This window comes from Notothenia rossii, assembly GCF_949606895.1.
Source record: "Notothenia rossii genome assembly, chromosome: 2".
Classification (NCBI taxonomy): Eukaryota; Metazoa; Chordata; class Actinopteri; order Perciformes; family Nototheniidae; genus Notothenia; species Notothenia rossii.
The window spans coordinates 33,873,619-33,887,252 of NC_136904.1; the positions used below are offsets into that span (position 1 = coordinate 33,873,619).

The following is a 13,634-nucleotide window of genomic DNA, read 5'->3' on the forward strand; positions in this document are numbered from 1 at the left end:
TTTTGACGAATGAAATCACTTTATAACCGCTAGAGCCAATGGAATCGAAGGGGAGTTTTCACATAGACACCAACCTTAACACAAAAACGTGGGGGCTTTGCGCATGTAGTTTTGCATGATAGTGAAGCTATCTCTCGCTCTGACATCTGGAAACGGAAAAGCAGGGTTTATTGCTTATGGATCATCAGAAATCATTTCAAAGGGACACAGACACATTAGATTAACCTATGGATTAACTTCAGCAGCGTTGTTATCGTCTTAATGCCATTGAAGACCAGATTTGACCAGACAACGACCAAGGTAGGCCATGTTAGCATTTTTAGCTACCTAGCGCCACATGTTTTGATGTCTGTATTTGTTTATAAAGTCGCAAGTTCTTATCATAGATTGATAATGTATGTACCAAACGATTCTGTGTCATCTCACGATGCAAATCGATGGGTTGGATGTGCAGAAAAGATAAATAATAAGGGTTTGAAGAGGGATTTTCTGTGCAGTAATCTGTTAGCATTTTTCGCTCGTTGCTAATTCAGAGGCTTTCAGTTAGCATTGTGGGTTTAAAAAAAAAGAAAAAAAAAGAAGATCAGTTAGCTGAGTTTCCTCCCGTTAAATAGACATAAAACATTCATAGTTTATTACATCTTAAGAAGTCTTCAGACAGTTTTGCTTGCAGATGTTGTGATTTTGGCCCCTTCGGCGGGTCCGTGGGGTTTAAGAGGTTTTAAAGACTACAATATTTTCACCTGCCAAGCATAGCATTATGCCAAAGAGTATGTTCTCTATCATTTTACTCAAGCAGCCACTAGAATCCATTCTAGGTAAACGTTTTAATCTGTTGTTACTGTAGTGTGATAGTGGAGTTGTGAGTCCTAATTGAAGGCAAGTAAGAACAGTTTAGGTTAGATTAAAATGGAGATTTCTGTATCAGTGTATCAGTGTAGTCTGTGAATTAAAGTTGGATTTTATAACATGGAGCCACTAGATGGCGCACTACTCCTACCACCTTTTATTATGTTCATTTCAAATCACGTTGGCTGCCAGTTTGAGGCACAACCTGCATATGATGGTGTTGATTCCCAGTTAACTAACTAGCAAACCTTGGCTTTTAATCAAGGCAATCTTGGCATGGCGTTTCAGCCCTTGAAACTTAACCCTAGGCTTGTTCTGACTTTTGTCACTGAGCACTTATTTGCACAGTAATTGGTAACAGAGTGATGTAGGGCACCTACCATCAAACTCTTTTCCCGTTTTTCCGACTTGCATTTATTTCCTACACTTGAATTAATGACAAAAATGAAATATCTTGTTTCCAATATATATACTATTGGATCACAATCGTTGTTAGCAATGGCGGCAAAGACAAGTTGAACATCTAATTTTGCAACTTTTTATTTATTTGTAGGTTTATCCTTCTTTTATAATAAAAATATCCATATGCTTTCATGCATGAATTATGAAAACCGCAGTCAGGATTTTTTTTACCAAGTGTTTTTATTGCTCTTGGGGCATAGAAAACAAGATTTTAACTTTTAGTTTATTTTTATCTAGTTGTTTCAAATTTGGAAAACATTTTTATATTAAGTTACACAAATTAACCATCAACTAGTTGTTAATTAACATGCATATTAGCAGTATATAGGCCCTTTATTAGACATTATAAAACACTTATTAATGCCTTATTCTGCATGACCATATTCTACAAGTAATAAGCCATTAGTTGAGAGTTTTTCGTCAATAACCCTCTAATTAGTGCTTATTTATTGCAAGTAAGGAAATTGTTGTACATGAGTTTTGGTCTTAATATGCTCTGCTCAATATGGGCCTAATAAGGCAGTAGTACCACAAAAATAGTTATTCTATCATGATAAGACTTATTAACAAGACATGAAACTGTGTTAATTGTGTCTAAATAATTCAAAATTAGGTATTTATATCTAAGAATATACTGTTGGGGTATTGACAGTTCAGCTACCAATAGCAAGGTGATATTGACCTGTATGTTTCATATTTGCACATTTATATATTTGTAAAATTTGTACTGAAGGTTAGACAGGAAACCGGGTACAGGAAGTAGGAGAAAGTGAACTGAATAGCATGGCAGTAGACTTCAATGAGTAGACTGCTACTAATTTTTCTTTTGCAACCTGAAGAGTAAAAGGGTACATTCCGTCCGAAAGCAATGACTGTAAATTAAGGTGAGCAGATTTTCAAAATGAAAACCGGGGACAATTTGAGTTTTGCGGTCAATATCTCATTAACATATCCAATTTTCTTCACTGTTAAAGAAAAAAGGGGACAATTCTGGTTTAATGTAATTCGAACATTTGAACTGTTGGATACAAACAGAAGGAAGACAGCTCATATATGAGACTTCAAAGGTCTTTTATTTTGAAACTCTACATCAGATTGTCCCAGCGCCATATAGACTGAGAGTTACGTCATCTCCGTTCACTCCAATGGACCACTTTTTTTACAGCAATGGCGGATCGTGGATCTCAATCGTTCCCTGGAAGTTAGCGCCAAAGCTAGCAGAGCTGTAGAGTTGCAGCATAATAGACCGTTCGTGACGGACTTTTAAAGGTAAGAAGAATTTAAAGATGTATATTGCGGATATTATCAGTACATCTGATTCAAATTAACATGTGTATTAAAGGATGTCGGTGGATTATCCCTAATTTAGTAGATTTAGGGAACGTTTACAGATAACAGATTAAGCTAGGATACCGGATTAAGTTAGCAACACACGTTGAACAACCTTTTAATTGTAAATTCCGTTCTCTTAATGTCATTTCGTCCAACGTTGTTGAATTAGAGAAGAGGGGCTTCTAAACGGGATTGTATGCGGGGGTGGAGGGAGTTAAATATTAGATAAATATAACTTTGGTGCGTGTAAGAGTGAGTGTTTTTAGCAGAGCCATATTGTGTCCTTGTGATTATGTTGATTATTACGTGTCTGTATAATGTTGCAGCTCAGCTGATTTTGGATTGATGGCAAAGGGAGAGGGACTTAAGTGAGAGTGAAAACACAAGGTAAGTTTAATACTACTGTTTTATATAAGTAAGTGTTAACTGTGTTCGTTATTCTCTCGTCCAGGAGAGAAGCTTTAAAGGAGACTAAATGGAGTCTCTGTGAAAGTTCAATTGGGTACTTTAATTAAAAAAGGCGCGGGTTGGTCACAAGCATGATATTGTTCAGTCAGACAAACAGCTGTGATCCGCTCCTCGTTAGGGAAGAGAAGAGCCTCGATCTCTCCTCCGGTGCTGTTATATATCCTCTGTTGGCTCCTCCCCGCCAGCCGGCTCGCCTCTTCTCCAATGTCCGTTATTGCATTTAAACAGAGGATTGGTTCTTTTCACATTCAATATATGCTTAACACGCCTTTTCTCCTCATATTCTCTTTCATCACTTTTCATTTAACACATTCTAAACGCTGTAATCAATACTCTAAAAAATACTTCTCGGCTCGTTTGGTTTCCGGTCATTCCGGATGTTGTCACATGCTCCTCTCGTCTGTAAACAATAATGTATTCAAATAAACTGTACCTTCATTTAATATTCAGCATGGTAGTATCTCGACATCTATAGTTGTAGTGTTAAATCAGTAGGCTTCGGTTTGCACCACTCCATATCATTTCGCTACTAAATTCACCTCTTTAGGAATATCGTATATTAGCCACATGCTAAATGCTAACCGTAGATGAAGGATTTTCAGAATAAAAGCTTAACTGCTTGTGCACAAGAATTTCTGGTTTTTCAGTATAAAAGAGCATTAAAACTAACGGCATGTTTAAACTACATTTCCCCATTAAAACATTGATTTTAATTTCTAACAGTCCCTCCTTACACACCTAAAAGGTGTGTATAATACTGAAATCAATGAGTTCTTCATCTGAACTTTGCATATTACATATCTCATATTAACAAACATACAATCTAATGGAATGGTTTTACAGCCGGCTTTACAAAAATACAAAATAAATTCTTGTCTGTGTTCAAATATAAAAGTTTTCCCTTGTGCATAACTTCTAGTGTTTACATTCAATATCATTCTTCAAAATAGCAGCAATGAATTGGTATCAGAACATTACTTCGTCCCTCCTTTCACAGAAACCGTTCTCATACCACGCTCAGTGTTAAGGCACTTGTTTTTACAAAGTGAAAAGAAACAAACCATTTTAGAACAGCAATGATTTTTACAACATGAGATCCACCATATTAGAATAGTATAAAGCAGGGGTCGGCAACCTTTTTGATATGAAGTGCCATTTAAAAAAAAAAAAAAATGTTATCAGCGTGCCAACGATCGAGAATTATCAACGGGGGGGGGGTGAGGAGCTTGACGCCCGTAAACTATCAGCAGGAGGGCGGGGGAGCTTCGCTGCGGGGAAGCAGTGTGTGGACCTGTCAGCGCAACTTACATGATGCCGAATTTAACAAACGCATTTAAATAATTGGTTTAAACGGCATAATAATAAGGACGATCGTCCGTTCTGTGATTCTCCAGAACACACAAGTTATGATATTAGGGTCATGCAAAGTGAGATGAGATCGCTGTCCCTTTAAGAGAGAGAGAGAGGGGTGCGGCTTGTGCATGTGTGTTTGTGAATGGTAGAGCGACAGTGAGGGAACGTGTGTATGTTTCTGGAAGTGAAACGGGAAAGCAGAAAAACAGAGGTCTGTGATGTATTTTGTGAAACAGAAGAACAGCTAAATAAATGCAACGTCCTCCCAAGAACAGCTCGCCTCTCTCCAGTCATTTAAGCTAAAGTGGGTTATTGAACCTGAAGCTTGTTGCTTCTGCCCTCCTCGACTACGGTCTGGGATGGCCAGTCCGCCTCTCTGTAGCATATTATTTCGATGAGAGATGAGCAGATCGCCACTGGACTTTCAACTAAATAAACACAGCCACGCAAAAACTGCGTCATTTGTACAGCTCCTTATGGGTACTGCAATTAGTGAAGTGCTTTCCTTCGTGGTGAAACGATCAGCACTGCACCACGGAGGAAAGCGGCAGAAAGTCACCTGGAGATAAAGAGAGCGGGGCTGCGTTGCGTGCATGGCTTCCTTCTGCAGGTAACGGGGAGACGCGCTCTGGCGGCGGTCTCGCGTTCAGGATCCGAAAATTAATTTAAATATTTTGCACACTTATTCCACTTATTCCTAGTGTGCCACTGGTTACGGTGCCGCGTGCCAATGCTGGCACGCGTGCCAGGGGTTGCCGACCCCTGGTATAAAGTAATAAAGAATAAAATAAAATATCTTGGAATAGTGTAAAGTAAATTGAAATGGATTCACTCCATTTTAGCATTTTATTTTGCTCACTTCTTCACATGATTTCATAATGTAAAGAATCACATCAGCTGGACATTCATTGATCAATCTCATCTCCGAACATCCATATCATTTAAACAAACTCATCATTGTCATCAACATCTGTATACGGGGGTTGGTTGTCTTGTTCTGCTAGCATTTGTAATCGTCTCCTCATGAGAAATTTACCCTCCCTCCTTTCATACCATTTAAGGTATGAAAGTAATATGTTCTCTAGAAGGGGCCGTCGTGATCAATTCTAAACAGTCATTTCTGGGAGAAGATTTTGGTCAGTTACAACAGTTGTAGAGTTTCATCACTTAAAAGTTCCTACTCAGTAACTTTGGGTGGTCTGTTCTAATGCAGTGATAAAGTCCCTGAAATGGTGGGAAAACCGGTGGAATATCAATAACGCATCATACTAATTTATCTTCAATTATGGTCTACTTAAATAACTATGCTAACCCCTTTAACAGTGTGTGGAACCTTGGGTGACCGAGCATGTGATAATTACTTCCTCCTTTAACAAGGATTTTAAAAACAGAAGTCATTTCATTAATGGTTGTAGTTCAATTCAGGAATTTACACTTATGGCAGATATGTTTCTCCTTTAAATAACATCTCTAAATGTCAGGTCATCACTGATTGAATGGTGTCTTTTAAAACTCATATTCTGGTGCCGTGCGCTCCCTCTGAAGCTGCAAGTAAGGTTTAAAACATCTGCAGGGTGGGTCGAGCGACCCCTTCTCCCTGAACGATATTTGTTGTAAAATATGCACCATCACAATGAGTGATCCAAGGCCCCCCATGTATTACTCCCAATTATATTAGTTTTTTAAAATTAAAATGTGCAATCTCTCTTTGCCCAGTGTCTTTTTTAAACTCTACATCTTGGACGAAAAACAAATGTTATTTCCACCTTAATCTTCCCTCCTGAGGTAATAACCATGCTACAATGGAGAAATCAATACTCTAGATTGGAATACTATCTTTGGCTTGGTACTAGCTCTACCTTTAACATTTTCCATACAAATAAAGATTTGTCTGCTTTTATAGAGTGGTTACTAAAACCATCCCTTTAAACTGTAGGTCTATACTGTAACAAATAAAATCTTACCCAAATTCACACATGAATAAAAAAAACTCTTAAAGAATAATTTGTTCATATGATGAAAAGATTGAATAATATGTGACCCGCTCTATCGAAATCAGTCGGAAGTCGCAACGGCTCATTTCAAAATAAACGTGGATTTGAGTAAAAAACTAGTTTTTCGGGGTTTTGGTGTTTTGTTTGATTTCAAATAAACAACGTCTTGGCTTTCAGAATCTGAAACTTTTATTTCCAAAATCAAACGATAAATACATGTTTGAAGCTTGTAATGGGAAGATGACAGCTCTCACGCTGCTCTTCCGCAGCGCTGCCCCCCCTCCCTCCGGCTGACATTATGAATGAAAAGCGTATAGTAATCATAAATAACACGGCAGAGTCCGTGATAGTTTATTTTCATCTGATTTCAAATAAACAAAGTCTTGGCTTTCAGAATATTAAACTTGTTTTGCCAAATTCAGATGATAAATACAACTTTGAAGCTTGTAAAGGCATCATTACGAGCGGAGAACGGAGTAACGTAACGTCACAGCTGGCATAACAACAGCCGGTGTTTCTTGTGAGGGTTTTCCCCGGGAAACCAACACAATACACACAAACGCAAAATACACAAACACACACACACACACACTATATAAACCAACATTATTCCTCGCGACCTTCACCCAGTAAAACGAAAATATTTTTCCTCCGTACTTTCACAATTTATTAGCCGCTAATCAGATCGATGGATTCCAGAGAAGATCAAATCGCAAGACTGTTGAACTCCAACATTGTGAGAGGGACAGCCTCTGATGAGCAATGGGTTCAGCTGATCACTGATTACTTTTTGACGGCACCGGTTGAAGTTTCCCCGTTATCCGGCTCCGATTTAGAGTCAGACAGCCCTGACACTGACAGCAGCCCTCAGACCACGGATGCTGAAGAGGATGAGGACTCCACAGAGGAACAACCACTGCTGAACGACCCGGTGGCTGAGACACTTCAGTCCGTACGGCATTATGTGAGCGAGGACAGCGCTCAAGAGATTGAGAGGGCCCATGACTACAGGTGTAGCTGTACATTTAATGATGGAGTTCCCTGTTACACCCGTTACACCCCTGAGGAGATGGTCAAGAGACGAGACCAAATGAATGAAATGACTAATGGTAAGTAACGTTATAACGTTATATTATTTAAATACCTTTGACTGTGGTAACGATGTGTGTGTGAGTATGGGTTAGTGTTAAAAACATAACAACAATTAAAATAATGCTCACATGACCACCTACAACTTAAAGTTGGCTAATACTCATTGAAAAATTATTGTGGTGAACATTTTCATAAATGTTTCAACCCTACATTTTATCCACATGGGGAGACATATTTTTTTGGCTACCCCTTAAATCACATCTGGCCCCAGCCTAATTATCTAAAGATGTGCAGAGATAGGCAGCTACAAATGTATTATCTCATGTGAGAGCAGTTTACTCTGGAGTCACTGCCAGACTAGCCTGTACTTATTATTACCCTTTATAATAGATAGAATATGTGTGTATGGGAGTGTGTTTAACATAATACTATAGGCAATGTGTGGGGGGTGGGCCTGTGTGTTCTGTTACACGTTAAAGATTTAAGTTGTGTGTGATGAGTGATTGACACAACACATTATGTAATGTTATATGATTTTCCAGGTGAAAAGCATTTGGTGCTACTTGGAAAGATAAGCTCCAACATAAACCTCTCCAAAGAGACCGCTTGTGCAAAGAGAGGACACCAAAAGGAGCGGAAACAGCAGAGAACGTCCTATTTCTTAGATGGGCACAAAATCTGCCGGGAGACTTTCAAGTTTCTACATGGGTGAGTTTGATTTTGAAAAGGCTACTTCACTTTTGGTAGTGTTACTATTTTCAAATGAAGTGGTAATAAGCCATGCATGAGTTGAACTGAGTTTGACAATAACTGAATAGAAGCAGAATTTACAGCAATAGTAATACATAAATAAATAAATATATATATATATACATGCTTTTACATAATGAAAAAATACAACGACAATGTATATACTACAATGCATACATTAAATAAAGCCATAAAAAACAATCAAAGACTGATGTTTTAAACCATTCCAGAATTTCTCAAGACAAGCTGACAGGCATCATCAAGTTCTACAAGGAACATGGCTTGGCCCCAAGGATAAGACGTGGTGGTCGTGTGGTGACCAAAAGGGTGTTGTCCTTTGAAGACATCCAGCGAATTGTACGGTTCATTACCAACTTTGCAGATGTCTTTGCCATGCCACTTCCTGGACGGATTCCAGGGTTTAAGAGGACGGACATCAGTGTTCTACCAACAACTGAGACCAAGTCCTCTGTGTGGCGGAAATACAAGGTTCAGATGCAGGAGAAGGGTGGGTATTTTCTTATATTTTAATCTTGTTTTTTTGGGGTTTTTTTACACGAGGAAACCTCAATGGAAAACTAATGATGAGTAATCTAACAATGCTATCTTTGTCTTTAATCACCTTTCCAGGTCACCGTGCTGCTGGCAACAGCACATTTAGGAAGCTGTGGAAGGAGCTGACTCCCAGTGTCATTATTGGGAGGCCGATGACAGACCTATGTTGGTTCTGTCAGAAAAACAACATTGCCATCTACCGCAGCTCCAACTTTCCCGACTGTGTCAAGTCAGCGAAGCTCAGGAAGCAGGAAGAACACCTCCGCACCGTGGGGGTGGAGCGTCAGGCTTACCAGGAGATGGTCGCCAGCTGTAAAGAAACAGCTAGAGAGCTGGGTGTCAAATTAGGACCCAACCAACCCTGTAGCAGAGACATCACCATCCACTACAGCTTTGACTATGCACAGCAGGTGAGGTGTGTGAATGTGATGAATGCTGTGATAATCCAGAATGTTTGGAATGTAACAATATGAATATTCACACATTTTTAGAATTAGAGTATAGATCACTCATTAGTTAATTCATCTGTTGGTCTGGTGTTACAGGTTCACTACCCCAGTGACCCTCTCCAGCCCGGGCCCATTTACTTTATGGTTCCCAGGAAGTGTGGACTGTTTGGTGTCTGCTGTGAAGGTGTTCCTCAGCAGGTAAACTACCTCATAGATGAGGCTCATTGCAGCAGCAAGGGTTCCAATGCTGTCATTGCCTACCTCCACCACTTCTTCTCTCAGTATGGGCTTGGGGAGAAACATGTTCACCTGCACTGTGACAACTGCTCTGGTCAGAACAAAAACAGATACCTCCTCTGGTACCTTGCTTGGCGGTGCATGGTGGGACTCCATGAAGATATCTCCCTCAACTTTCTTATTGCTGGCCACACCAAATTTGCACCTGACTGGTGCTTTGGCCTGTTTAAGCAGCAGTTCCGCCGCACACCAGTGTCCTGCCTGAAGGACATCAGCCAGGCTGTCAGGTCCAGTACCGTCACTGGAGTCAACATCCCCCAGCTGGTTGGCAATGAGTCAGGGGAGACCTTCGTCAAAACAGACGACTGGCACAACTTCCTTGCCCCCAGCTTCAGACCGCTTCCAGGTATCAAGAGGTACCATCACCTACGCTTCACCAGTGCCGAGCCTGGAGTGGTCTACGCCAAGGAGTTTGAAGGTAAAGAAGAAGAATCCTTCATGCTGCTACGCACAGGGTGCTTTACTGACCAGGAGGCACGTCCCACTGAACTGACTCCCCCTGGGCTTGATGAAAAACGGCAGTGGTATCTTTTTGAGAAGATCAGAGAGTTCTGCACTGAGGAAACCAAAGACATCACCTGCCCCAAACCCTTAACACCTCATCCTTAATGAGTGAGAGTGCATAATACATCAACACTATGTAATTCTTCTATAAATGCTGTAAATATATATTTCAAATTGGTTTTAAGTACTGTTAGCTACTCTGTTGATTGTTTGCTATTTTTATATTGTGTAGTATATTTATCTGTTCTGTTGCTTGCTTCTTTCTCTAAATTAGCTTTTGTGCCAAATGATTCTAATGTTGTTAGAGGTTAACATGCAATCAGTTCATTTAAGTATTTATTCATAGTGTTTTTCATAAAGATTGTATATTGATGATTCTGCACGTGGGTATGGGTGTGCACGTGAGTACGGGCGTGCACGTGAGTACGGGTGTGCATGTGGTCTGGGTGTGCACATGGCCATGTACATGGGAATAGATGTGTGCGCATAAGCATGTGCTCAAACATGACCAAAATACATACATAAATTGATGAACGTGCACGTGAGTTCGGGAGTGTACGGGAGTGCACGTTGGTACGGCGTGCATGTGTATGTGAGTGCCTTTGTTCCATGTATTGATGTATGAAAGTGACAACAAGAGAACAGTATATTGTGTGTGTGTGTGTGTGTGTGTGTTTTTGTGCAAACAGCTCTAGATGAATTCGTTTTATGGTATGGTTCATTTGAATAAATACCTAAGAAAGTACTGCAAACTTTGAAGGCCTTTTTCTCAAAATCATGGTTCGATGACATTCATTATGTAAAGTGACGTATTTTGCTTAATATTTGGAGGACAAAAACAATATTGATATCATTAGAAAGCTAAGAATCTCATCTTTCCAACAGTGTATCAAACTCAAAATGTGTTTCAGGGTCAATGTGACTGAAAATGATAGAGCAGGTCACATATGTTCTACCCTCAGTGTGTTTTTAGGGTTATTTAATAGTTTCCTCTTTCTTTCTTTATAAATTAACCAATTGATTAATTCATGGCTAATAAATCTTTTTCTTTCCGTATTTCTCGTTGGTGAATAAGTGTGTTTATGTGTAAACTCACTCACTCCCGTTTTCCTTCTCTCCCCCTCTGGTTGTCAAGCCACGACCCCCTCACGTTCTGCCGGACCATGCCAACTCCTCCGGCCTGTCTTCTCCTCCGTCCACCTTCTCCTCAGTCCATCTGCTCTTGGATCCTTCCGCTGTAACTCTTTTCAGTGTCCCATCTGCTTTGCTTTTCATCTCCTCCTTTACAGTCTCTACTTTGTTGCATGGAGGGCGTATTCCGCTCTCATGTCCCACACTCTGCTCTTGTGTCCAAATCTTGTGGCTCAGCTTGGAACTTCATGTCCTGTGGGGGACCGATGAGAGTGTGCCTTTTATGTCACCTGTAGTTCTGGATTCCTCAGGTGGAGATGGTTCAGCTCTGCTTCTCTGTCTGTTCGATGGAGGAGGAGGAGTCTTCCATGGTGAGGTCTTTTGTCTGCTTGGAAGTTGGGGTCGTAGTGTTCTGACAGGCGGAGAGATAGAGAGAGAGAGATCTCGGGACGCATTATCTATAGTTAATTCTAACACACTGAGGTAAAATAAATCCAATCTTTCCCACTCTATTTTCCTAACCATACTATCTTTCTTTGATGTTAAATGTCATCTAAGCCCAGTTAATGTTTTCTAATAATTGTACCATATCCCTAAACATTGTTTTCACCCACTGTAACATGTTTACTCCAATTAACTCTTTCAGGAAACCACTTTCTTCCATAAATTTAAATACCTAGATGCTTCAAGCACCACATATTTCACACACTATAAAGGAACGTCTCCATATTTTCTCCATCACTTTAAATCTCACTGTTATTTAGAACATAAGTAACTTTGGTGACTGGACATATCTGCAATGTCGCCACTGTCTGCTAGGAAATTTTGTTCATAGAGTTTGTACGTACAAAGCTGTACTTTTGGGTTAGTAGCCTGTTTCAACTGTAATCATTTTCAATAATTCTACTCAGGTCACCGGTCGGTTGTTCATAAACTTAACAGGGGTGTTTCTGGTACAGACTAAAACATGGATCCAGTGTATTTAGAGATTCCCCTAATCTGTAAATCCCCATCACTTACATATCCCGATCACTTAAACCCATCTCATCATTTGATACAAGAACTGCATATAGGGGGGGTGAATCATCTTGATTATAACCGCCTCTTGTTTGGGAACGAGTATTTCTAACTCCTCCTCTTGTTGCTCAGCTGATCTTTTGGCTCTGAGGATAAGTGAAAGTCTGTGAAACACAGCTGGAGTCTTGTTAGTGATGTGCGCATTCTCTATGAGTGAAATAATGGTTCCATGTTTTACTTGATATTGTACTCCCCATCCAACCAACAAGGTGCCAAGTGTAATGAGCACAATCAACAATGCTATTCTGACTCTTATCCCTAGGGGACCCCACAATTGGTTTGGCTTTGTTCTCGTCATCATCTCTATTTTATCCCTGGTTGTGTCCGTTACAGAATTTAAATAATGAGTCCAAAAATAACATACAAAAAATTGGACTCTTTTTCAGATGTAAAACAAAAAAAAATAGGTTTTCACATTAATGTACAATCTATAAAAATCTATAGACAATTTGTCTTTTGAGCTGTTTCTATCTTTATCTTATTTCTATTTATTGTTTTGTTCCAGCTCTGCCAAATCAGTCCTAACTCCCAATAATGTTCTGGAAGTTGCCAGTGAAGGGTGACAATGTGTGAGGTGGTGTCAATTTGCTCCTTTTTCTTTACCTTTAAACCGGAGCGCGTGTGAAGTTTGTTACAACTTTTCCCGCTTCCGTCCACCGGGGATGAGCCCACTGTCTTTTGTGAACTTTCACCCTCACCCAATCACCTGGCCGAACAGGAGTCTCTTCTGGTGTCTCGTCTGGTATCTCTGTAGTTTTCCTAGCCTGCTGTGTAGACAAAACTTGCATAATATTACTCAGAGTTCTGACATATTCATCCACTTCTATTTGTCTAATATCTAAAACTGGACCACTCCCTCCTTGGAGAAGGCCCAAGCTTCGGCATACCTCTTGTTGTTTTATGACCTATTGTTGACTACATGTTATTATTTATTAACTACAACGTCACTGAAATCAACATATCTGTATAATCATGACACTCCCTCCTTTGAGCATAAAATGCTCAATTAATATTGTAATGATTACCGTATTATGAACAGGACATGGAAATCCCACAACGTTGCATTACATAAATGTAAATTCTCCGTGTACCCACAAGGCGTACAAAAATATCATATGATGTATGGCTTTCTGATGGCATAAATGCATATTCACAAAACATTTCCCATTAGCACTTCTAATAGTTTACTTGTTTCAATAATGGCTTTTGTCATGGTATTATGCATCATCGTTGCTGCGAAAAACAATACCCCTGGTGTCGCTAATGCGTCTCAATAACTCTAGGATTAGAGGATTGGCTGACACTGCTGAACTAACATATG

General features: G+C 39.8%; 2 protein-coding genes across 2 annotated transcripts in view; both read left to right on the forward strand.

The window, feature by feature from the left end:
* Positions 1–2,465: 2,465 nt before the first annotated feature.
* The window catches only part of LOC307029589 (secretory phospholipase A2 receptor-like), a gene marked incomplete at its 3' end in the record, with an annotated part of 32,686 nt that continues 21,517 nt past the window's right edge, over positions 2,466–13,634 (forward strand). Inside the window, exons 1-2 of the mRNA XM_079665669.1 lie at positions 2,466–2,580; positions 2,970–3,030. The remainder of the gene's footprint in view (positions 2,581–2,969; positions 3,031–13,634) is intronic.
* Positions 3,137–12,188, forward strand: LOC307028242 (uncharacterized protein). The gene is made up of 4 exons (XM_079663098.1): positions 3,137–8,258; positions 8,531–8,808; positions 8,931–9,265; positions 9,401–12,188. Exons 1-4 carry the CDS (start codon positions 8,074–8,076, stop codon positions 10,208–10,210), a joined length of 1,608 nt encoding a protein of 535 aa, XP_079519224.1. The 5' UTR covers positions 3,137–8,073; the 3' UTR covers positions 10,211–12,188.

Bases quoted from the DNA above. Each gene is read 5' to 3' on its own strand.
- LOC307028242 (XM_079663098.1), top strand. From the start codon at position 8,074: ATGTTATATGATTTTCCAGGTGAAAAGCATTTGGTGCTACTTGGAAAG. The intron at 8,259-8,530 runs GTGAGTTTGATT...AAACCATTCCAG, and splicing joins ACTTTCAAGTTTCTACATGG to AATTTCTCAAGACAAGCTGA. The intron at 9,266-9,400 runs GTGAGGTGTGTG...CTGGTGTTACAG, and splicing joins GCTTTGACTATGCACAGCAG to GTTCACTACCCCAGTGACCC.